General features: G+C 41.3%; 1 protein-coding gene across 4 annotated transcripts in view; it reads right to left on the bottom strand.

The window, feature by feature from the left end:
- The window catches only part of Imp (IGF-II mRNA-binding protein), a 424,845-nt gene that overhangs the window by 122,188 nt on the left and 276,043 nt on the right, over positions 1-26,614 (bottom strand). Inside the window, exon 1 of one of the 4 annotated variants that reach the window (XM_067150364.2) lies at positions 89-184. The exons of the other annotated variants lie outside the window; for them this stretch is intronic. Coding sequence (XP_067006465.1) covers positions 89-126 — 38 coding nt within the window. The 5' untranslated portion in view covers positions 127-184. Of the gene's footprint in view, positions 1-88; positions 185-26,614 lie in introns of those variants that run through there. 4 annotated transcript variants of the gene reach the window in all.

Raw genomic sequence — 26,614 nt, 5'->3', positions numbered from 1 at the left:
CTAGGAGTAATACTAACGACACTTATACACGTCACAGGCAATGCATGATGCAGCACAACACCCATATATCGAATTCAAATATGCGTACCGGTAACTTCCACGTTCGCACACGCATGCACAACGCATCACATCCACTACACTCTTGCTGCAGAGCAGTGAACTACTAAGCTAACCTACAAACAACTCACGATCTCAAAAATGTGTTCTTAATGTATTCAGCGAGCAGTTAATCATGATCAGAAGGACAAACCTAAAAACACTTGCGGGGATGCCAACAAAAAACCTCTAAAGCACTACCAAAAGCAGCATAACACTTCCAAAATGCAAGCACAGGACAAGGTTAAAAAAAGAGTCTGCTGTCTTCGTCCAACGAACACTGCACAGAGAGAGGGAGGGAAGAGGAGAAATGCAGAGAAAAAGAGACATGAGGAATGAAGGGAGACAAACGAGTGCGTGAGTGTGGTGGTGGGGGGCAGAATATTACGTCATAAACGCACACGTCATACTACGACCGGTGGAACGTGATTGGGGAGGCGTTCACCAATGAACAAGTTGCGCGGGAATATGACAAGGTTTCTGCGGAGATGTCAGTAGATCAATGAATGAATTCCCGAATTATTCTAATCAATATTTTCGATGTTGGTGGTATTCTTAGTATACAAAAGCAGCACCTGTTCGAGGTCGCATACGTTCCGAATATCAATGGTAGTTTATAACTTCTATCCACATTCAGAAATGTGATTCGAAGCAAACAAGGAACATTCCATGGATTGCGTACCCATCTAATCTAAGACAGGAACAATACGTCTCCAATGACAATAGCTGTGGAGCTCAGATAACAATTGATGCACCAGCTTATAACGGACTGCTGCTGCAACGCCAGTTCATGCCCCCATCCAGAGCTCACAAGGATACGTCACGACCACCCACTGCGAACTCCTATCTCATTTAAAAGCGTCAAAAATTAAACTAGGATACCAATCGTTTGATGGCACTAATATCTATATCAAAGACAATTAAATGTATAATCCCCCAGAGAACAAACTTCTTCAAGTTTTACCCAAATCCTTTTCAGATAGTCTATACCCCTCCCCCATGATTGATCACTTTCTTTTTAAAATCTCTAAAGATCGATATTCCCTCCAGTGTGCAGTCGACAAAGTCTCGGTAAATGAAAGGAAAAAAACGATCTAGCTTCATTACGCCTTGCTCCTTATATCCGAAGGGTATCGGATGCCAAGACGACTGCTGCCCACATAGATGGCCTGCAGATACTAGAGCCACCTGGTCAGCGAGACTACATATTCGGATTTCCTGACCGCTGCTTCTCATGTGGACTAACTCCACTTTGGCTCACAAATCTGAATGCACCCTGTCTTTTGCAGGTTTGATGTTGTTAGTCATTACTTTCAACCACCGATAGTTAACATGTTTTTCGTATGCTACGAGTTATTTTCTAATTGATAACTGTTAATAATATAACATACGAACTTGTTATTACTTCAGACAGAGCAATGACCGGTAGAGAAAGGTCATGGACTCTACTTCGAAGAGCTTCCAGACAAACGAGTAAAATGTTGCCGTAAAATATTAAAAAACGGCAACGATGATGATGATGATGAGGTACACAAAAATTCATAATCTTCATCCTTCGTCGAATGAAACAATTCCAAATGAGGGGGAGACATCTCCACCTAAAACGACGTCGACATATGCAGGTAAAATATCCTTAACAGGCTCCTTTTGTTTTCATAAATAGCACAGTAGACGGCCGCTACCGTACATTACAATGATGAAGGGCTCAGAATGTCTGCCTGGACAATGTCTACAAAGTTACTCTATTGTTGAGGTATACAGTTTATACCTATTTTACGTGCATAAGTATTACGTTATGAAACCATCAGTTTATTCGACGATTGGTATAATTAGTCCGCCTCTGCGGTGCAGTGGTTAGTGTGATTAGCTGCCACCCCCGTAGGCTCGGGGTCGATTCCCGGCTATGCCACGAAATTTGAAAACGAGTACGAGGGCTGGAACGGGGTCCACTCAGTCTCGGGAGGTCCAACTGAGTAGAGGTGGGCTCGATTCCCATCTCAGCCATCCTCGAAGTAAGTTTCCGTGGTTTCCCACTACAGTACCGGTCAAAAGTTTAGGACCACATTAAGAAATCACGAAATGTCATCTAGAACCTAAAATTGTGCCACTAGACCTCTCTAATTTTCTTTCTGATCTCTCATATCTAATATGATATATATGTTGCCTGATTTCATTGAGCTAGTCCAAATACTGTAGATGTTATGAATTTTTCACTCTTGAAACGTCACACCAAAAATTTTGGTAATATAATGTACGGAATACTCTAATTGGTTGCAAGTATCACGAACAAGAAATTTTTGTAGACTTAGAAATAGGTGGGGCCATTTTAGTATAAATATAAAAATTCCGAAAATATGTGGCACCAGTTTTTTGCGTATTCAATTTTTTTGAACCAGGACCAAAATTGTTGATTTTTTTGCCTTTGTCATGTAAGGCCCAAGGTCTAAGGATGAGCTATCGCCGTGAAACTTATTTGCCCTGATAGTTTCATTTTCACTCTGCGGATGGCATCCAAGAACACATTTCTAATGCCGATAGATCACACAGAGACCTATGAAAAGAACAAGGAAAAAACGACTATTTTAGCGCTGGTTTGAAAAAAAGTAAACGCACAAAAATGCGTGCCGTATTTTTTCGGAATTTTTATATTTATACTAAAATGACCCCTAACTATTGCTAAGTCTAATAAAGAATCTTGGTGGTGATACTTGAAACCAATTAGAGGATACAGTTCATAATATTTCCATAAATGTTGACTTCCTGATGTGACTTTCCAACCGTTAAAATTGTATAACTTACACATAACTTGGCGTAAATCACTTAAATCAGGGGATGTATATCATATTAGATGCGAGAGCTCAGGGGAAAAAATACGAAGGTCTAGTAGCACAATTGTAGGTTCTAGGTGGAACTTCATGATTTTTTAATGTGGTCCTAAACTTTTCACCGGTACTGTACTTCTTAAGGCAGTTGCCGGGATAGTGGCTAACCTAAGGCCACGGGCGCTTCCTCCCATCTTCCTTGGCAATCCCTTCCAATATTCCCATCCCCCAACAGGGCCCCTGTTCAGCAGAGCAGGTGAGGCCGCCTGGGCAAGGTACTAGTCATCCTAGTTGTATCACCCGACCTAAAGTCTCAAGCTGCCCTGAAGACGGTAGAGGTGGGATCCCTCGCTGAGTCCGAGGAAAAAAAAACAACCTTGGAGGGTAAACGAACTAAGAACGAATAATAATAATAATAATAATAATAATAATAATAATAATAATAATAATAATAATAATAATAATAATAACACCGCGCTCAGTAGCTCCAGTCACTTAAGCGCGGCCAGCATCAAATATTTGGGAGATGGTGGGCTCGAACCCCACTGTCGGCACCCCTGAAGATGGTTTTCCGTAGTTACCCAGCTTCACACCAGGCAAATGCTGGGGCTGTACCTTTATTGAAGCCACGGCCTCTTCCTTCCCATGTCTGGCCCTCTCCTATCCCATAGGACCTGTGTCGGAGCGAGGTAAAAGCAAATTGTAAATAATTGTCTAGTAGTTACCAATAAAAGAACACAGCAATAATAATAATAATAATAATAATAATAATAATAAAGATTATTCCCCGCCCACCATCTCTGATGCCCCTCTTGACTTCTGGCCAGGGTGTAATAGTGTCGAGGATAGTAACAAAAGTATGTTCCTGCAGCGGTACAAATTACTCGCGCATATTTTTTTTAATGCTATTTGGTCGGGACATCGACCTTTGTGGATCTTTTGCCCCAATTGGTACCATATAATATGAACCTGCGCATAAAGTGGAATGGCGGAAGTGTAGAGTGTTTTATGTGACGAAAGGAACATTAAGGACGACACAAACACCCACTCCCCAGGCCAGGGATATCAATCATTACAATTAAAAACCCATGGTCCGGCGGGGAATCGAACCCGGGGCCGCCAGGTGACAGGCGGACGCGTTGCCCCCTGCACCACGAATATACAAATAATGTTGCCGCAACATTGTAAGAACAACTTCTTGTGACGCGTCGTCTTTGTACTGAACATTCAAATGAAGTTCTGGAGACAGTCTATATCAGGGATGGCGAACCTTTTCCAACTAGTGTGCCATTTTAACTCTGGTTTATTATTCTCATCTGTTGAGTGTGCCACTTGTTGTTTTCCATTTCCATTAAGGGATGTCTACAACCTACATACCGCCCCCCCCCCCCCTCGCAACTTCCTTTCAATTTCCCGATTATGTTTCATAATACGTTATTTATTTATTTATTCATTTACTGAGTCATTATTTATTTATTATACATATTTGCATAACGGGTGCAATATATCTTGTAAATACATTTGATTGCATGTTCCGTGGGGCCGCGGCGGTTTCCTACCCACTCGTAAGCCTATCCCATCGTCGCTACAAGTCCTATCTGTGTCGGTGCGACGTAAAACAAATTGTAAAAAAATATTAGATATAAACATCTAAAGTACTAATACTGCGAATTGACTTCACTTCCTCCATTAGCTTCATTATCTTCCCATGTTGTAGTTTGCACGCTCAACAATTAAGGTAATTTCTCCCTCATCACATTTCCATAAGGAAATCTAAAAAAAAAAACAGATATCCTTGTTTGTAAGGTCACATTCATGCTTTCATCAAACAATCCTGCATATATGTGGGAGTTATCCAAATTAGCTTTCAACTGCTCCGAAACTTCTTCACTCATTTTTATTATTCTACCCTTGTCAGCAGTTCAGCTGGCTGGGATTCCTTTAATATTGTTAATTATTAGTTGTTTGTTAGGGAAGTTTTCATATGATGTGTCGGACGGTAATAAGAAACTTTCTTTCAACAACTCACCGTCAAAATCTGGTTCACATGCATGCTGTACTATGCAGTGAGACAGATAGAAACAGCCGCACTGATATTATTCCTTGGTCGGAAAGATGGTTCAAAATAACTAGTTTGTTTGTGTAATGTTGGATATTTTGTGAAACGAACTCTCTTCTTTCTTCATTTGAAATGGAACAAACATTTCAATGATCAGTCTCAAAATTGCGCTTTACATTAAATGTGGGGGTACAACTGTTTTCGAACACAGGCAATACATCTTTCTAACAGTCCGAATTCCCTTGGCCAGAGTTCTTGAAAAGTATGGTCACCACCTTTGTTAAGTTTCTGTTCTTTTCGGCACCGAAAACATATTTGCGATGTCCGTATACAAAACCACCAGAAAACGACACTATTTCACTTGACTTTCGGACGTATCAGTGTAGCAGTGTTGCCATATTGCACGTCCGAATGGAACTAGTATTTAGATTTTCGATATTTATTTCTTACACGTGAAACATTGCATTGTCTGTGGTACGAGACGTATACATAAAATATTATTATGTTCATGTGGTGTGCCACCGAAATCGTGTCCGCGTGTCACCTAGTGACACGCGTGGCATAGGTTCACCATCCCTGGTCTATATATTCTGGGGAGGCATTTGCAAGGAATTGTCGCTCATACACAGGTTTTGGCTGTCTCTAAATAGCAGATACAATTTGAAGGGACTATATATGCTCAAAATATATAGAACTGCACAGCAAACACAGATCGAGGCGGTATCGCCTAGCTTAGTAAACTAACACAGCCTTCTTGAGGTTTCTGGCTGATGATAAGCCGCTAGGGGGCCGCGCGCCAAAAAACTCGAGCTACGCTCGAAACTGTTCGAACTCTGACGTCATCTGTTCGAGCAGCTCAAGTCGGGCTCAAGCACATCGCTACTTAAACCGCTTCAAAGGAAGCATCGAGCATCCAATGTGTCTGCCTTCTGTAAGTCAATGATTAACAAGAGCTGTCCAACTGACCAATCGCTGACCAACAATTGAAGTCCAGGTCATCTTGCAAAGCAGCAAGAAGTTTCCTTCCAACAGGAGGTGATCGTTTACAATAATTGCAATGTTTTTAAACCACTCTTTCTGCAAACAGTAAAGCAGTGAGTTATATAGACCTCCCAATTATAGGCGCATTAATCTGAATTCCAATAATGTGCAAAAGTCTAGCAGTTTAGCACAGACAAGCCGCAGGTCAAACTGTTGCATATGCTATGAAGTCGGGTTAAGACCAACTGCCACTAGTACTGTACAGCCTTGGAACGGTAAATGAAATGCCGTATGGCTTTTAGTGCAAGGATATCCCAGGACGGGTTCGGCTCGCCAGGTGCAGGTCTTTCCATTTGACACCTCTAGGCGACCTGCGCGTCGTGATGAGGATGAAATGATGAAGACAACACATACACCCAGCCCCCGGGCCATTGGAATTAACCAATTAAGGTTAAAATCCCCGACCCGGCCGGGAATCGAACCCGGGACACACTGAACCGAAGGCCAGTACGCTGACCGTTCAGCCAACGAGTCGGTCCCTTGGGACGGTAACTCTGAACTACACGAGTTCCACCACTTCATACTTCATTCGCCCTGGCGTAAGTATTAAAGCTAATTGCCCTCCCGAAAACTGGACGTACTCGAGTTGCACACAGTTCCTTTCATACGAGGCAAATCAGTTCGTTCCCTTAAGATCAATTATCCTAAAAATGGTCCGGCGGCGATGAAATGAAGTAAGATACACAGATAAATGAAATAATCCACGAGGAGTTGGACAGGAAATACGGAGCAACGTCGCGCGTAATACCCTTTTATTCTTGCATTACGATATTCCAAGGCCTAAGATCAGCATTTATTCCATTATACTGCGTGTATTTTAAAAGATGCAAGACTATCGACAATCTGCCTCCATGAAACTTTCGACGGAGTTCTCCACTACACCTTCATTTTTCCCACGCCTCACGTATTTATCTTCGTGTATTGTGCACAACTTTCCTCCAGTCATCGGAACCGACATTCGCCACAGCTTCGGCTAACAGGTTTTCCACCTCGGGTACAGTAATACGCTTATTTTTGGTTGCAACATAATCCTTAATCTGAGCCCAAATCTCTATTGCATTGAAATGGCAATGATAATGAGGAAGTCGAATAAGTTTATGTCCATGACGTCTCGCAATTTCGTCCACGACATACACTGGAAATTGTGGCTTGTTTTTTTTTTTTTTTTTTTTTTTCACAAGTCGCAACAGCTCACCTTTCTTCATGTCCGCCCGCACAGGAATGTTGTGCCTCCTAAACCACTCAGCAAGAATCGACTTCTTTGCTGCCACTGTCGGAGCTTTGTCCTGAATTACGAAATGGTAGGGGCATTGTCCATTGTTACCGTACAATTTTCAGACAGGTTATTCATTAGTGTGTATTCAAACCAGTTCTGAAAATTAACATTATTCATCTCCTCGTGGTAATCGCCAGGTTTCTTCGATCTCAGAACATATAGAGAGTTACGTACAAATCCGTTTGCGGTACCGGCATGTAGCATAATAATTCTTCCCCCCTTTCCAATAGGCACTGCCCTTGTACCTTTTACAGAATCATCTGTCCAGCATTTTCCTTCGGTACGGTTTACATTAATCCATGTATAATCTAACCACACAATCGAATCAAAATTTTCTTTCATGACGTCCCTTAAAAACCGGCAGCGCCACATCAAAATAACACTTCTCACCATTAACATTCGCCGACCGTTTAATTTCTTGTAACGGAATCAGAGTTCCTTTACCACAGCATTCAGTGAAGTCTTGTTTCAATTAAATAATTCGTTTTCCTTCACACTCACGCAGTTTCGCACGAGTAGAGTGGTCTCTTCTACGATAGTAGTCAAATCTGCCGACGAATGGCACCTTTCTGGAAACTGTCGAAGTTCGTCACTGGTTTGGTCCTATTCCTTTTCTTACACGGCGTTTCAAACTTTAGGATCCGGGAGATTGTTCCTCAGCGTGGTATTTCTCCTTTCCAACTGCCACTACTGTATTTACTTCGGTAGCGTCGGCAGTTCTCTGTACGGCTTAAGTTAAAGGAAGCAATTTAGCACCGTTCTCCTTTTCTTTCTCAAAGTACTCGGGCACGTTGGACACAATTTCACGGGGCTGACTTCACAAGGGCGTGCCTTGTCCCACACCTCTCGATTTCTTGCCACTTGTCTACACTGTGACATGGTAAAAACGGCGAACTAAGTAAACTGATACACGGGCATAAATAAAACCACAGCTAATTAATAATTAAACCTATATTGTATTAACGTATGCTATACTAAACAGTAAACTACGCTACACTGTACTATACTAGAGATACAGATTAATATGAAAAACACACTCATTACTGAAGGAAAATGCAAAGATCACAACCGTACCGAATACCATACACACCGACCGAGATAGGTTAACCACGTGGAGAATGTAAATATCAGACTTGGCAACCAGGCAAGACCAACTACAATACCTTGGTCTTGAACTAGGTTTCGAGATCGTGCTCTCCCGATATAAATCGATATGAATGGCAGCTTGGGATTGGTTGGATGTCTATGCTCCGATGCAAAACCAGCAGGCAGAGCCAAAATCGGCCTAAACGTCAATTTAGAAGTAGAACCGTGCGGAGCATAAATATCATACAATATGCTACCTCATCGGCGGCATTTAGCTACAATTAAGTTGTGCTGATAAACTATATTCTTAACATTTTGTTCTGTTCTCATACGAACACACTGGGTGGACACGTGACCATCTGATTCGAAAATAGGTGAATGGTTGTCGATACGAACACGGGCGAACACTTGGGAGAATATCTGTATAGATACAGCGGTCAGGTTAAGAAAGAATATTTATGATGAAATTCACAATAAAATGACGTCTCGGTTAAGCTAGGTAAGAGAAGTAGAGAAGACATATATGAGACCATCATTAGTTCCTGTTTTAAGGATATTAAGGCCAAAGACGTATGAACGAAAGAAGCCATTTTTCGAGTTGCATGGAACAGTTTATAGAAGCGGGTTCACTCACGAAGGCTCGCAGAAACAAAGCCAAAATCTGCAGAAAAGAATGCATTTGATAATGAAATGTTTAGAATAAATCCACTGCCAGTGGAATAACTCACCCCGCATTAGGCTACATGCAGCAATTCGTGTGCTTACTACCACAATTCAATATTTCTATTACATTCTATCTCCATCCAAATTGGTTTAAACGTGTGGATCTGATGTGGTTATATCCTGAACATGTAGGCGACTTCATACGATTTACAGAAGTAGTAAGAAATATTCTATCGTTCTGTGACCTGGCGGCCAATGGAATCGTGGACACAGATGCATAACTAAACTACGGAAATACATAAGTAGACCTGGGATTTTAAGGCAAATGCCTATTTCGTTCCTTACGAAATAACATGATTTTTTTAAAAAATGTTGACGTTTCACGATAAATCCCTTACATTAAGAGTTTTATAGTGCCCTAAAATGCCTATTTGGACCCTTAGAGCCTATTTTACTATTTTAGTGCCTAAAATTGCCTATTTTCTACATTTAAAATAAAACTCTACTGTAATTTTTACAATCACACAATGGACATCCCTGAAACGAGCAGAACAGCAGAGGGTGGGGTTTTCACAGAAATGTGCTCTTCCCAGACAACTGTCACCAAACGAATGCTGAGTGAAGGGTGGAGGTGGAGGATTAGGATTAGCTCAGAAGAACAACGAGCAGGTAGTAAAGGACGTAGTGTGTCAAGTGACGGGGTGAGGGGGAGGATTATCTAGGAAGAACAAGGAGCAGGTAGTATGAAGGGACATACTGTGTCAAGTCGCCGGTGAAAGAACATATGTTTAAGTGAATATAGTTCAGCATGCCTAAAACGAAATCATCTAAGAGTGCGCTTATACAACAATGGCTTGTACAATTTCCAGGGATGTGCATATATCTTAAATTTCATACTAATCTAAAACTAAGGTTTTGATATTGGCTCCTCTAATTAATTGTAGAGACCTAGTCCAGGCGACCTGGGTTTGATTTTCAGTACCGGCAATAATTTAGAAATCTATGAGGTCTGGAACGGTGTTGACCCAGCATCATGAGGACAACTGAGAAGCTACAGTGGGCAGGGGTCACGGAGGCAATGCGATACGGCTGATGGATGTATCGTGCTGACCACACGCCACCCAATATCTGCAGGCCATGAGCTGGGCAGCAACCGTTATTGAAAGCCAAGGCCCTTCGGGGACTGTAGTGTTCTTGTTCTTAATTAACTTTAAGAGTAATAATGACTTAATTTAAATAGTTCAAAATTACAAATTTTATTCAATACCTCACCTTTTCTATTCCTTATCTTAGTCTCTAATTGACATCACTTTATTGTGTTTTAGATTTCACATGAGAAAAAATGCCACCTTCAGCAGCATGCAGCTACTGCCAGTCAGAAAGCGAAAGCAGCCATGAAAAGTAACATTAGACAGACTCTTCTCACACAAACTATATCTCATACAACCCATAATGGTTTCTATGCTGATATGTGTAGAACCCTAGTTGCAGCAAATATCCCCTGGAATGCTGTGCATAATCCGGTTTTCAGAGATTTTTCTTTACAGAAATACACCAAGCAGCACATCCCATCATCATCTACATTAAAGAAAAACTATTTAGATATTTGTTACAATGAGGTCATTTTGTCAATCAGGGAGGATATTGGGGAGTCTTGCATATGGTTGTGTGTGGACGAAACCACCGACTCTGTGGGCAGGTACATTGCTAACCTTATAGAAGGAAAACTGGAACCCAATCAGGCATCTACCGCTCACCTTCTTTGCTCTAAACAGCTTGAGAAAGTCAATAGCCAAAGTATTGCATACTTCATTAACAAGGGGTTGCAATTGTTGTATCCTGGGAGTGTTAATGATTCTTAAGTCCTCCTTGTCTCCAATGCTGCTTCCTACATGATTGCCACTGCACCTCTCCTCAAAACTTCCTATCCTTCTTTAACTCATGTTACTTGTTACTTGCATGGCCCATGCCTTGCATATACTCGCAGAAACAGTCAGGGCCGAGTTTCCTGCAGTAAATACTCTCATTTCAACAATGAAGAAAGTGTTCTGTAAGGCTCGATCAAGAATAGCCATCTTTCGAGAGAAACTCCCCTCTATTCCTCTTCCACCACAGCCAGTCATCACCCGTTGGGGTTCCTGGGTGGGAGCTGCCCTGTATTATGCAGAACATCTTGAGGAAATCATGACTGTGATATACAATTTGCCTTTAACGGACAACTCTGCATGTGTGTCGCCTGCAAAGAGCTGTTAAATGATTGTTCCAGTGTTCAGAGAGACATTGCGTATATTCAGGCAAATTTTTCATTTCTTCCAGTCACCATTACAAAAATGGAGGAAAAAGGAAACAGTCTCAAACAGCAATTTTCTGTAACTGAGGAAGCTGAGAATAACATACAAAGTGCTAGGGGCTTAGGGGATAATGATGATGATGATGATGATGATGATGATGATGATGATGATGCTTATTGTTTTAAGGGGCCTAACATCGAAGGTCATCGGCCCAAAGGGGATAAAATAAGAGACAAGTGGTCTAGTGTACTGCAGAAGAATCCAGGTTATTCAGTGCTGAAAAGTACACATCAGGTAATGGATGGGGAAAAGGTAGACTTACCAAGTGAAATTGAATTGAAAAATGTAGGTAAATTTTCCTATGCCCTTCTAACATCCGTGAGTATGGAGCGCTCTTTTTCTGCTTTCAAAATGATTTTAACAAACAAAAGACACAGCCTGACTGTGGAATATTTGGAGAAGATTATTGTTATGTACTGTAAAGCAAACTACGAATGAAAGTACTGTAGGAATGTTCCTCACAAATAATAAACACATACTTCATTCGCGTTTACACCGTTATTGGATGCTTACAGTGCTGTAATTGTGTACAGTGATTTTAGTATTGTCCGCCTCTATGGTGTAGTGGTTAGCGTGATTAGCTGCCACCCCTGGAGGCCCGGGTTCGATTCCAGGCTCTGCCACGAAATTTGAAAAGTGGTATGAGGGCTGGAACGGGGTCCACTCAGCCTCGGGAGGTCAACTGAGTAGCGGTGGGATCGATTCCCACCTCAGCCATCCTCGAAGTGGTTTTCCGTGGTTTCCCACTTCTCCTCCAGGCGAATGCCGGGATGGTACCTAACATAAGGCCACGGCCACTTCCTTCCCTCTTCCTTGCCTACCCCTTCCAATCTTCCCATCCCTCCACAAGGCCCCTGTTCAGTATAGCAGGTGAGGCCGCCTGGGCGAGGTACTGGTCATTCTCCCCAGTTGTATCCCCGACCAAGAGCCTGAAGCTCCAGGACACTGCCCTTAAGGCGGTAGAGGTGGGATCCCTCGCTGTGTCCGAGGGAAAAGCCGACCCTGGAGGGTAAACAGATGATGATGATGATTTTAGTATTAAGGTTTTTGACACATGACTTATTATATTGTCTTTTTTTATTCTGTCTTAATTTTGCAGTTATTTCGGTTAAGAATAGGGATAACACGTTTGTTAAAGTCAAAAAGTATCACGTTACAGTTTAAGTGTATGTTGTAATATTTTAAAGTCTATTTCCTGCCTATCCACACATTTTTTAAACATATTTTAGGTGCCTATTTTCTCTTTTCAAAGCCTATTTACTTGTTTTAAGAGCCTATTTTAGGCGCCTAAAACTTTTTTGGAGCCTAAAATCCCAGGTCTATACATAAGGAATAACTAAGTACACCCATAAAAGTAGTAATCATATCGAACATGCATCTTTCATTAAATTATGCCAATCATGACTCTCTCTCTCTCTCTCTCTCTCTCTCTCTCTCTCTCAAACACACACAGTGGTAGTACAGTTGAAATTACACTGAACGGATAGGCCTTTAACGAACACACTCTACCAGTATTACACATTGTGGCACCTCTTACTCTAATCCTCCCCAGAAACGATATCAATACCTAAGGAGGTAAAGGACAGAAGTTTCAACAAACAAGCTACTCCTTAAGGGCTTCCGTCTTCCTCTGACTAGTTTTAAGGGAGTATGGTTTCACAGTTGTTATACCTCTTAAAATAAATACCACCACCCCCAATCCTATCATCTGGGATGCCAAATTATTCCTTTCTTATAGTAATTTCAGTCATTTTAGACCACTCTATTTGCAAATCCAAAGCTTATAATCAACCTGAAACAAATAATTAGAAACGCGCATTCATAATTCATGCAGTTAGTGAAATGCTGCGGTAGTGAAATCATTAGGTACCCACTAGTTGGGGAAAGTGGCAGGGTGTGACTGCAAAGTCAAATCATGGCAGAAACAAATGGCTGCAAATAAGGAACTTTAAAGCTGCAGGGCCCACCCTTCGAAATAAATTTTGACACCTGAACAGGCGAAGAGATGCAATGGCAAATGAGAGAAGAGACGAGGCCAAACGACTTCGCAGGTCTGTTTACAGTGCTTATCACTAAAGGCATGGAGCATACAGAACTTTTGTTCACAGTTGGCACGAACGAGTTAACTGGCATGCGGGCATACTGGGTTGCGAGGATTTTCATCTCCATATAATAGGACCCAGCACAACACTGCTGGGCGATATAATCGTACCGAACCTAGACAAGCCTGCCAAGGACACAACGTACCCAACTACGTACATACCTGTGTCGAAACTAAACAACTTTTAACCGTGCCCTTGCATGAACCATATGGATACATAATGGAAATTAGGAACGGGTTCACAGTAATTAGTTTTTGAAGTATGTTTTTGGTGCTGAAGTATGTATATGTATGTTTAGTATTCAGCCCGAAGGCTGTTATGTTCCTCAATAACTCCACAATTAGCTGTCATAGATGACTTAAGCGTCATTGTTTCTTTCCTACATACTACATACCAGTCTGCCAATCCTAATGAAATTCATGCTCCAATCGACCCTATGAGCAACATTTTCACATTCATAACAGCGCCTGGCTGCATAGAGAATGGCATTATTAGGACCGCTCATACCTCAGTCACATCAAAGCCAAGGATGAGAGACGGGTCAATTTGGTCTAGCCCAAACAGGGAGAAAAAGTGCACACTGTAAACAATAAGTCACGCCTGCGAAACCACTTTGCTGAAATAACATTACTTAATTATGAACTTATGCTTCTGCTGGAGTCCACATTTTATCTTTTGGGTTCCAACTACAAATTGCACCCGTTGTTTATGGGACAATCACTTAGCATGAGCATGGTTTCATTTGCGTCGGTCATGCATAATTGGTACTTCGAAATATTCAGACGCTGGTTTAAAGTAACCAATTACAGCAATTCGCCCTTCCTGTTTGATCATGTCAGAAGGAACTTCCCTGATTCTTCTCGCGGTCAGACATTCCCCTGTCTTCACACGGATCGGAAAATTCCTCTATAAAATCTATCAGGCCACTATTTAAAAAGGTACAGACAGATGAACAAGGAATTCAAAAAGTTGCCCGAAAGTTCTTGACAGCAACTCTCTCCACAGTTATCCAACCGCTACCGGTATTTCCCTGATTTTTCACTGAATCGAAAAGAAAAGAAAAGAAAAGAAGATAACGATACAAATATTTTTTCACGAACAATTTTCCTGTAAGAAGAGAGTCAGTTTCAAGCTCTCTGTAAGCTTCATCCCCACTTGCTGATTCTTCCGAACAGCATATAGCTATGGTACCAATCACCTTTATCCTAAAATTAAATCATGAAAATGTGCCAATACGCCACCCGGTAATTAAACTGAAGCCCGACATAGGCTCTCATTTGCTCTGTTCGGTCTGAAAACTAAGTATCAGGTTAATATTCGAAAAGTACAGACAGTAAAGTGGTTTTGTACAAACACTGTGATAATGGTAAGTTTGGTCAGACAATTGCAAAGTTAAATGTGTTCTTTGTGTAATGACAACATAAGTATCACACACGATGGCAAGAAAGAGTAAACTGGAGCATCTTAGCCAAAATGTTGTGGGCATACATTCTGGAGACAAGTGTGAACCGTTCAAAGGCTCTAGGGTTATCTTCATGAAGTATACATTACACGAAATTATTTTTTCCGGTGCATAGCAAAATACTCGTGTAATTTCATTTTAGTATACTGGGGTCTTTCCGCAATTTTATTTTAAAGCATTATTTTACGTTAAATACGTACGTACGTACGTACGTACGTATGTATGTATGTACAGTCTTCAGCCCTAAGGCTGGTTGGATCCTCAACAGCTCTGCCACCAGCTGTCATAGATGGCCTAAGCTTCACTGAGGAGGTGTACTAGGGAAATGAGGAGTGAGGTAGTTTCCCGTTTCTCTCCTCACCGAGCCAGAAGTTGGTATTAGCCTATATATCAGTCTGCCAAGCCCACTGAAATGCATGCACCGAACGACCCTATGAGCAATATTTTCACACCATTCATAGCAGGGACTGGCTGTAGAAGGAATGGCATTACTAGCATCGCTCATACCTCAGTCACTTTCATACTGCCAAAGCCAAGGATAAGACAGAGACAGATCGATGAAAGTAACAAAATTGATCTAGCCCATACCAGAAGGCATAGTGCACTGTAAACACTAGGTCCTGCCAGCGAATAACTTCCTATATATTATGTGAGCTTCCTGCCATTGCCAACGTTGTGAAAAATATTTTTAAAAATTCAAAACGGTTCACAGCATGCCATGCCATCATCTAAGCGAAACTACCAACAAATGAAAGCCCCACGGCCGCGTCGGCTCTCGGTTAAGATTTGTAAACAAGAATGCTGCCGTTTCTCGGCGAGGAAAAAAAATGTAGATGAGAGAAGGATAAAGAAAGCAGACCGTCTAGTGAATTGAGTGTCCGATTCGAAGATTTTCAGAAACAACACAAATATGTAACTGAATGTATCGAGTTAGAGCTCGGCATGTCTCTGAATCCCCGCAGAAAATGCGGGCTTCGAATCCTCCTGTCCTGTCCGAAGACATGCTTTCTAATCTGTACAGGGGTGTGTCCAGTCATGGACCAAACAAAGCGACTACCGTCCAATGTTGCTGACTAGTAACCGCAAGTCAGTGCTGGCCTAGATCTCACGGAAGACGTTTCCGTTAAGCCAGCATAAGTGATCTAGCTTCGTGCTTAGTAATTACGCACGGCTTGGCAACACAGAGGTCTGTGGTGAAGAAAACCATGCCTAAATAGCCAGTACTGCCGGCTATCGTACGTTAGGTGATGCAGTCAAATGAGATTTTTGGGGAGGTCCTTGTTGGCAAATGCTATTATTCCTATCGGAAGTATATTATCTCCGTGCATTAAGCAATGGCAAGCGCTAAAAACAAAGTTGCTCATAGCCAAGAGAAAGAAAGAAAGAAAGAAAGAAAGAAAGAAAGAAAGAAAGAAAGAAAGAAAGAAAGAAAGAAAGAGCAACAGCGCATTCACTGTCTACTTTCTCATACCCCCCGCTCTCTCCGTCGCACCAGCTGGCGGAATTAGAAGTTATCGGGCTATAGTGGAAACTTACTGAGAACAGTGAGGAGTATGCCAACTCAGTTCGGTGTATTCCTTGAAGTAGTGACATGGGTGTAGATGTACAGGCCGGTGACAGAAAAAGTCAAGAAAACTGAGCAACGTACTACGATGGGGGATCAAATATAAACAGGGTTTTATTTATTTTTAAATTAATTTATTGAAAAACACAAGGAATTTACAATTCACTTTTTCACACAGTTTCCTGCTTTGGAAATGCATATGTCCCAGTGTATGGACAGCTTTTCGATGCCCTCGTCCTAAAAAGAACAGGGACGTGTCACCAGCCAGTTGCGCACGAAGTCTTTCACACTCACGTCATCTTCAAAACGTTGTCCTCTTAGAGCTTCTTTAAGCGGTCCGAACAAATGACAATCGCAGGCCGAAAAGTCCCGGCTGTAAGGAGAATGATCAAGTGTAGTCCAGTGCATTTCCTGTAGCTTGGCGACAGAGCTGTAGTATGAGGCCGCGCACTGTCGTGGAGGATGACCTGTCGAATAGGTTGGTCTCGTCTTTTGCGGCGATATGTAACCCTCGCCTTGTTCAACAGCTCGCAGTAGTAAGAAGCTTTGATTGTGCGTCGCTCATACAAGGAAAAAAAATTCAGCAAAAAGCCCCGCCGATAGAAAAAAACGGTTGCAAGAACCTTGCCAGCTGACAGTCGAGTCTTGACTTTCACTAGTGCTGCCTCCCCTTTCTTCCGCCTCTCCTTACTGGCTTGTTTGTATTCGAGAGTGTGGTGGTGGACCCATGTTTCGTCGCAGGTGACTATCCGACCCAAAAATGCATCTCCTTCCGCAAACCTTGCTGTAAGACTCTGACAAACCTCCAGATGTCTCAACTTCAGATTTTCGGTCAAAAGGCGAGGGACCCATCTGGAACACACTTTACGGGCTAGGCCGCGATCGTTACCAGAGACCAGTCACACCCTTTGGGTTAGTGACCTAGTATGAATTATTTTTCGCATTAAGGTTACGTCGCCTTATTTAGGCTGTTATTCTTGTAAATAAGTGACCCAAAGAATCAACATTTTCATTCAATAATAGCCATGGAAACTGTCGCCAATGTATTATGAGAAAACATTACTATAACAACGTCCAACGCACATCTTAGCGATACACTGACATCTGATAGTTATCGGCTACTGAAATGCTTCACTCGTGGAAGAAAACTGACTAATCTCCATTTCTTTTTTTGATATCCTCGTTATTTGTACACTTTTGTTTCAACATTCATTCATATGTTGATACACTTAAAATTCCCCTCCACCCAATTCAGGCAAGTTATCTTTTTAATATACAAGTTCAATATGTTTAGCTTTTGATATGTATAGTGTTGTTCGATAAAACTAATATGACGCTGTTGAGCAAGTGAATTGGTGATAGCTGCCGTTCCATTCTAAGAAGAGTATGACTATTCCAAAGGAAATGTTAACCATCATCAAACAACCTTACATATGGCACTGAACTCCTAGAATCAACAATCAGGAGGGAGATTCATCATGTATCTGCTACACAGCTGTTCACTTTTACATGTAAACATGTTAGGGAAAACTAAAATCGGAAAAGGAAAACCTCGTAAAATGCTACTGTACGCAATCACTTTTACGTTCTGTGTGTAAACTCAGCAAATCGTGTGGGACTCCAAACATTACCACCGCGCCAATTTATTAACTGCTATGACAGCATCGAGGTTACTAAAAACCAGTACCGATAGTAGATTTACGTCGCAACGGCACACATAGGTCTTATGGCGACGATGGGATAGGAAAGGCCTAGGAGTTGGAAGGAAGCGGCCGTTGCCTTAAGGTACAGCCCCAGCATTTGCCTGGTGTGAAAATGGGAAACCACGGAAAACCATCTTCAGGGCTGCCAACAGTGGGATTCTAACCCACTATCTCCCTGATGCAAGCTCACAGCCGCGCGCTCCTAACCGCACAGCCAACTCGCCCGAAAACAAAATAACAGCAATTGTATTTTATGTGGGGTGGATGTCCTATGAAATGAGACTAACTTGACTTTCCGCGAAAACATGCTCTCTTTCCTCAGAAGGGAACTATTTTCAAACCATCACGGCACAACTCAAAACTACTTTCGAACCACCAAGACACACCTCAAAACTTAAAAGGACCGCAGATCAGTTCATAACCGAGTGCGAGCAACATGTCGAAGGAACTGAATAAAGCCTAGAGTGAACATGAACCTGCAGAATATTTAAAGTTATAAGCTCTAACAACATGCTAGTCACCACCAACGACCACATCCTTGAGAAAGATGAGTACCTGTACGTGGACGTGGACAATATTAAACTTGGGCAAGACAACCAGACACCATGAATCGCTAGAAGAATTTGGTTGATCTGAGCGGCATTCAGTAAACTCAGGTACTGCCCCCGCCAATCTAACTTCACTGTACACTAAACACGGAAGGTATACAATATGTGCGCCCCACAAGTTGCAACCTACAAACTTTAAACGGCAACTTTAACGTTCAACAGCTCAAACCGACTCCGAATTTGCCCGGCAGCCATGGAACGGGTAATACCGGGAGTCAGCTTGAAGGAACGAAAACGGAACCAGGAGATTCTGGGAAGAGCAGGGGGCGAATTCATAGACAGTACATATACATACGTGGAACCCTCAAGTAATGACTGATCACTTATATGAGTTTACATTTCGTACACAACTTTAAAAAGCAGACACATTTACACAATAAGTGATCAAAAGAGATGTAGCAACGCTGTGTATAGTTCTGGCTACTGCACAGTGGAATGATGCGTACCGAGTTTTCTTTATCGAAAGGCATCGCACGCCATTTGATGCCATTATTGAGGTCAGAAGATTATCTATACTGTGCATTTGGTTATCAGAAAGCCTAAAAAAATATAACACAATGTGGTCTGTACGAATTTTGGTGTGGGCCTACCATATGATGAGTGATGCTATGATTTCAGAAACTTCCGATATAATCCGACAGACGGTTGGTTGACTAACCTGATATCAATCGCTACAAACTGAAGCACAACCTCAAGTGGCAATGGACTGGCTATGTTGCAAGAGGTGACAACAAATAGACGAAGCCTGCTGTACAGCTATATACAGAGAAAACCAAAAGTATTCGGACACAGCAAACTTTTTACTCGTACTGGCATTATACATATGTATGCTTGAATACACAATCATAACAAAATATTGGGCACATACCTTAAAAACGACTGATGAAATTAAGGAAAACATAAATAACAGCATTAGAAACAACGGGTAAATATATGTCTGTCATGGTTCCTTTCTCACGCTCTAAAGGTACACGGACACTGTAATTCTACAGGATTCGCTAACAGTCAAAACAGACTTATTGTACTCTCTCTTCTCATTCCCATTAATTCTGCACAACTAGAACAATTATCTGATCTGGGACTGCCGAAACACAAACTGAAGGACTTGTAGCCTACAAAACTGATTTGTACTTCGATAATGAACATCTGGACTTGCCGCTATGAACATTCATCACAGTAACGTTCCCACATATTCTTAACGTTAAGTTCTGGTGCTAGATAGCAACGATCAGCGTCTTCCCTAGAATAATGAGCACTGCATTTGCACTTTGGTATGTTCATCTTGTGACTTTGCTGGCGAGTTGTGGTGTTTACAATGCACTTTGTTTTCCGGTATGGGCTAGAATAAATTGTTACTTTCATTGACCTGTCACAGTCGCATCCTTGGATTTACAATATGAAAGCGACCTAGGGATGAGCGATGCTAATAATAACACCATTCCTCATCAAGCCAGTCCCTGCGATGAATGGTGTGAAAATATCGCTCATAGTGTCGGTTGGTGTAAGCATTTCCGTGGGAAAGGCAGACTGATTTGTAACAGTAACTTCTGGCTCGGTGAGGAAAGCAACTGGAAACTACGTCACTCCTCATTGTCCTAGTGTGCCTCTTTAGTGACACCTAGGCTATCTATGACAGCTGTTGGTGGAGCTGTGGAGGATCAAACCAGCATTCTGGCTGAATACCCAACAAACAACATACATGCTGACCTTAAAGGATTGTGTGTGCTCCTCATCCCTCAGTTTCAACCGCCTAACTCCCAGTTTCTCAGAAGGCATTTCGCCTCTCAGTAAGTAACTTTTAGCTATTATTTGTACTCTAGCTCGTGAGATACCCATGTAATTAAAAAGGTTTCCCATTTTTCCAGTTTGTACACAGTAGAATATTGAAGTAGATCTTTCCTCTTAGCGATGCGGTTGTGGTGGTCACTGTTTTAGGAAGTATAACTAGGCAACCACCCGCTATATAACATTAATCAGTGAAAAAAATGGAAGGGATCCGACACTTCGAAAAATGGAAGGTATCGGCCTAAGAAAGACAAGGGCCTCGAACGACGTGAAAATGAAAGACTCCGTAGCCCTCGGAAACCTAATAGCGTCGGGGTCGGAAAAGAACAAGAGTTGACCAAGGGAGGTCGGATAGAACACATGAAAGTGCGGAATCCGGCACAACTAAGTTGAAGCACCAGGACTCAGCTAAGAACCCCCCCCCCGGTCGTCAACCCACGCTCCACAAGTTCACAGCCCTACGACAGGCGGGGGATACCGTGGACGTTATTCTACAGCCACCCCCCACAGGGGGATTTTGGCTATGCCTCTCCTCTCTTTTCCCAGCAGATTCAAGAAAACACTTCAAAACAAAATCCTTTTCTTCAAACTTAATATTAATGCAATGATATTTCTCCTTAAACCATACAAGGTCATTGTAAATAAGATGAAAGACATTACTACGCTTAGGCCTACTGCTTTCAGGTCTTATTCCGTGACTGCAAGATGCATCTCGTTGAGAATCGTACCTGGGCGATTTCTTCGTCACTTCCTTGTCATCAGAGTGAGTTGACATAATTAAATAGTAGCGTGTGTCATTCCTTGATATCTCCTCTCAACATGAGGGGAAAGGTAGCCTATGTGCTGTGTTTTGATGCAGTAACTATGAAGTAGAGAAGAATGCGCGGTCTTCCTTTCGCTACCCTCGTGACAAGAAAATGTAAGTAATATTGTGTTTGCATACATATATATTCTTCCAGTGAGAAAGATTTTTATAGTAGGTTAAAGTAAGGTAATTTTGTGATAATTTTCGATTATAGCAACATAAAGGGGGGAAACACATGATTTATTTCCTTTAAATTCCTTGTATCATATAGAAGAGAACATTAGCTAAAGGTTTTGATCATTAATGTATTCTTGCAATTACTTCATCTTGAACTCACTATGATTTTATGCAACTCAATTGAGTTAGGTTATTTGGTGATACATATAGGTAATTTGGTGATAGTAGCAAACTAATTTGGTGATAGTTATTTTAGAACACTTTCTACTTTCGGGAGTTGTATAACTACATTTCACAGGAGTTTTCGTCTTATGATGAGTCTTCACAACACACGTGACACATTCACATGATTATGTCATCAGTATCTTGTGATTGGCAATCTTCATGCATAGTATGTGTACAAAAGCTGCACTGAATCCACTTTTCCAAAGTTTTGCATTTTGAATCATTAGAGTACGATTTTTTGCATATGACACAAATTCAGTCATCATCTAACTTTACACCTGAAGGTCCAGGAATCAGTAAGTCAACGTGAGCGCTGTTAGGTCATCTTTCCTACTACCGTTGCTGCTCAGGAGGAGTGTGACACCTTTCGGAAGAGTCTTTTCTGTTTTGTTTTGTTTTGTTTTGTGATCACGTCTTGGTTCTCTGGGAAGCCGAGGGAAGTGCTCAACATTGGAATTTGAGTCTGCAGATTCACTTATTTCTGAGAAAGATCTCTCAGTTATGAGAGATGAGGCAATAGCTACAGAAGAGATCACATTTTGGTTAAAAGACACTATTTCTAAATCCACCTGTTATGTTGGCATGGGAGATATTTGAAATAAATGTAGCATTGAAAAATGAATGGAAATTAAACTGGTTTGGTTTATCGTTGGGGTGATTTCGCATGTAATCCAAGTTAGGGTAAGATACCTCTGCAATATCTCTTTCTTCACTGTTTTGGAGCCGTCATTTGAGAAACGACCATGGGAATTTTTGAGGCTCGGTGCACTGTCATTTTACCTTCAGTCACTAATCTAGCCGCCTCCACTAAGTCTGCACTGTTGTACTGCGTGTACACTTAGTATTTACATCTTGTCGAGGCCTTTGTTTTATGCTTTTTTTTTTGCATTTTACCGTAAGCTAATTTGGTGGCGGTCTGTTTTCTGAAACTGATGATGAAATTTGTTAATTTACTCTACCTACAACTGAAATATATATAAAATTCTTATTCTTTCAGACATTTAATGAACCAAGCTAGAAATAGAAAATAACATTATTGTGGGTTACCATCAGCTGAATAGAAACTGCTTAAATATTTCGGTATTTTCTTAAGGTTTGTCCCGAAAATTGTTATAAACTTTTCTCACAATGCAAAAAATAACTCACTTTCTTAGGAACAGTTCGACACCAGTACTAACTAACACAAACGGTTTATTGCCACAGTTTATTTCACTTGAATAGCATTTTATAAGTCTGCACTTGCCAAATCACTAAAGCTAAGTGTTACAAAATCTCATACCTCAGTAAGTGAAAGAATCCAAGGATTATACCTGAGCGCGGTACAAAGTAAAAACCCAGGATACTCAGGTGACAACAGACGAGCACAAAAACAGAACACGTTTTGTGGTGGCATTCGTTTAAAACATTATCACCAAATTACCTGTCTCACCAAATAACCTTACTTCACCCTACTTCATAATCTTCTGACCTGCTCGACCCATAACTGGCTTAAAATATAATACGCATATTTTACTGTATAGTGCAGCAGTTAACCTTCAATACCGAGGTGGTGGTGTAGGTATATGTGGGTTTTGAAATGTCACGGAAGTGATTTGGATAAGGTGTACAAGAAAGAAGGGACGTTACGCTTATATAAGAATTATAGCATCTGTTCAGATCATTTCCAGGCCAGCGACCTTGAAATCCATGACTATACAGCCAAAGGTATGTTGCATTTTTACTCTAATTGTACGTAAATATTCCTCAAAGCATCATTATAGACAACATTTTCATACTTTTCTTTCTTTTATCCCTCTTCTCAGATTAAAACCGCGATTTTATAGATTTTCTTTCTGTTAGTAGGCTTTATGTTAATTCATTGCATCATGTGTGTAAGGAATGTGACGATATTTTTATTGACAAGTGTGTTAATGTGATGATACAATGTTTTTTAAACGAGAAAAAAGACAAATCTAACCGTAAAAAGTTCAGACACGAATGTTAAAGCAAAAAAAGTAATGCATAAATGAAAGATCAACCCATTTCACAGCAGTCCATTTCGCATCTCGTTCATTTGTCTATTTTCGGTCTTTAAATAATAACCTTTTAAATAATTCTTCATTCATTTATCCAGAATTGCTTTAGCAACTTCGAAGTTTATATCTCAATAACACTGTTTCTAGACGTAATATTTATCCCTTTTCGTATATGCATTTCCATTGATATTTGAATTTAGCGCGACTTTTCAGATCAAGTCACTAAGAGCGCCACGGACGAATTGTCTCCCATTTCAACAAGGCTAAATCCGCAAGTGTCGCGTATTGTCTCTACTGAATTTGCTTCTACCAACCCTCCGAAAATATATGCAAGGAGTGTACATGACTCAGTTTTGGAATAATTATGGCGGAAGGTATTCCTTTTATTCAAAAGAAAAATCCTTAATGTATAGAAATCCAACAGGTTCAAGCATTTTCACGCGTTACTTAGAAAATATGTTCATTCTGGCCATGCCTTCTTTTAGCGCCATGTTGAACATTTCAGGATAGTTCACCGTTTGTTGGAGTTTCAAGTACCAAGTTCGTAAAATTGTACCTACGCGAAGAACTACGTTTTGAGCTCGATGCACGGTAAATCTGCCCCATCATTGCAATGACATCATTCCGTGGCTCCTATTTCCTGCGAATCCAACAGTTCGAACTTTCAGTGCAATATTATTGGTTTTCTGACCCCGTAACAACAATAATAGGTTTTGGAGTGCAGTGGTGATTGCACCAGAGAAGTCATTTTCCGTATCGATAAATCTACGGACACGAGGTTGGCGCAACTCGCCCACTTCAAATACAACTGCACTTGTCTGGAAACGAACTCACCACTTTGGGCTCCTCGAGTTACCGTCAGGGGCACTCGACCCAGCATATTCGATCTCGTAACGAGAGGATTTCGACATCATTCCTGAATAGAAAATACGGAAAAATCATTCGATTCGTAACGAAATTGTATGGATTTACAGAAACAGGCGAATTGTTCATCGGAGTAGGTTTTCCAGACATGAGGATCAGTGGAAAATATTTCATTCAAATAAAAGCTACTACAAAGACGAGATAGGCGGTTGTGTTTCTACGAAAGTGTTGATGAAGAGGAACCAAAAACCTCTTTTGCAGAGCCTTGTTCTAATGAGGACGTGCATCCCCTACCTGTAGGTAAATTATTATCCAACAATATATTAAAAGTGTGACGATAGTAGATTACTGTTCAATTCAGTTTAAAAAAGGATATCTTTTATAACTAAAAACGTTTAGCATTTCGTTGGGAAGTAGGTAGCCGCGGTGGGAGGCCTGCATAGCCGAGCAGCCTCAGCCAGGTCAAGGACGACTCGCATTCTTCGGCTCCAATGGAATGCCATGACCGTTCTTTAATTTCCGGGCAGTCCAACTCTTCAGAGCGTAACATTTTCCTCTTGCATCAGCCACTCAGCTTACCCCTGCAAAGAGAACGACCTGTCCTAGCCACACGAAGTCATAATTATCCCTCCACTGGTGCGGCTGGCGCGACGCTCTCCAAAATAAAAGCGCACCCTGTTTAAAAATAGAAGTCTAGACGTCGACCGACAAACAACGGCAGCAATCAACTTATTAACTAGATCACTACAGCTAGACAAGCATGGGGCAACATATCTTTTCGAAACGATCCCCGCCAATATCACCACTTAATACTTTCCCGTTGGACCACATAGCCTTCCGGTGCTCTGAAGAATACTCGCCCAAACAACGAAAGTTTTAAGTCTGGTCGTGCGGTAATGGATTATTAATAATAATAATAATAATAATAATAATAATAATAATAATAATAATAATAATAATAATAATAATAATAATAATAATAATAATAATAATGTACAACCCACCAACTACTCTTACGATATTCGGAGACGCCGGGGTGCCGAAATTTTCTCGCGCAGGAGTTATTTTTCGTGCCAGAAAATCTACTGACACGAGGCTGACGTATTTCAGCATCTTCAAATACCACCGGACTAAACCAGGATCGAAACTGCGAAGTTGGGATCAGAAGGCCAGCGCCTCAACCGTCTACGCCACTCAGCCCGGCTGCAATGGATTGAACATTCCTTCAAAAATTGAGGTAAAGAACACACCTCCTTAACACGAGGATACACGTGCCTGCATGCTCTTTGTACCGCAGACGCAAGGCTAGGTCAGCAGGGAAAGAAGCTGAGACTGCGATCTGAATGAGCACGCGCGCATTTGACAGGCATCCTGTTTCCTGCTGTGCCACCGTAATTCCTTTGAAGAACCGCGATTCATTGGCGATTCTTTTAAGACAAAATATTACGAAGTAATAATCCTCTCTTAATAATTACGACAGAAAAAAAAGCAAAAGGTCCTTTCCTTTGAAGGATAGATGTACTGAGAATAAAAGAGAACGGCCATAGACTCTGAACTGGCAAGCGCATGATTTCAGGAGTTACACCTGTTCCTTCTGTGGCAGCGCCTAATATCAGGTGTTCGACCATGCTCTTAATTTTATCGCAATAACCAAACTATTAGTCACTGAAAGGCACTACTTACGTGTCAGTCGAAACAGAAATGACCAATCGCTATCGAGAAATAGTTTATACATTCGCATATCGTACTGATATATAAAACTACTAGCGGATGTACCCATGCTTCGCAACGGTATTCTCAGAAAGACTGTCTTTGTGGTATTTCTAACTGAAGTCAACTTAGGGCATTACAAAAAACGTCAGTAGAAATGTAGCAATTAAAAGCAATGTTATCATATAAAATACTAGATC

This window comes from Anabrus simplex, chromosome 6, assembly GCF_040414725.1.
Source record: "Anabrus simplex isolate iqAnaSimp1 chromosome 6, ASM4041472v1, whole genome shotgun sequence".
NCBI lineage: Eukaryota > Metazoa > Arthropoda > Insecta > Orthoptera > Tettigoniidae > Anabrus > Anabrus simplex.
Note: the sequence above shows the minus strand (reverse complement) of the source record. Positions and strands in the feature narration are given on the sequence as shown.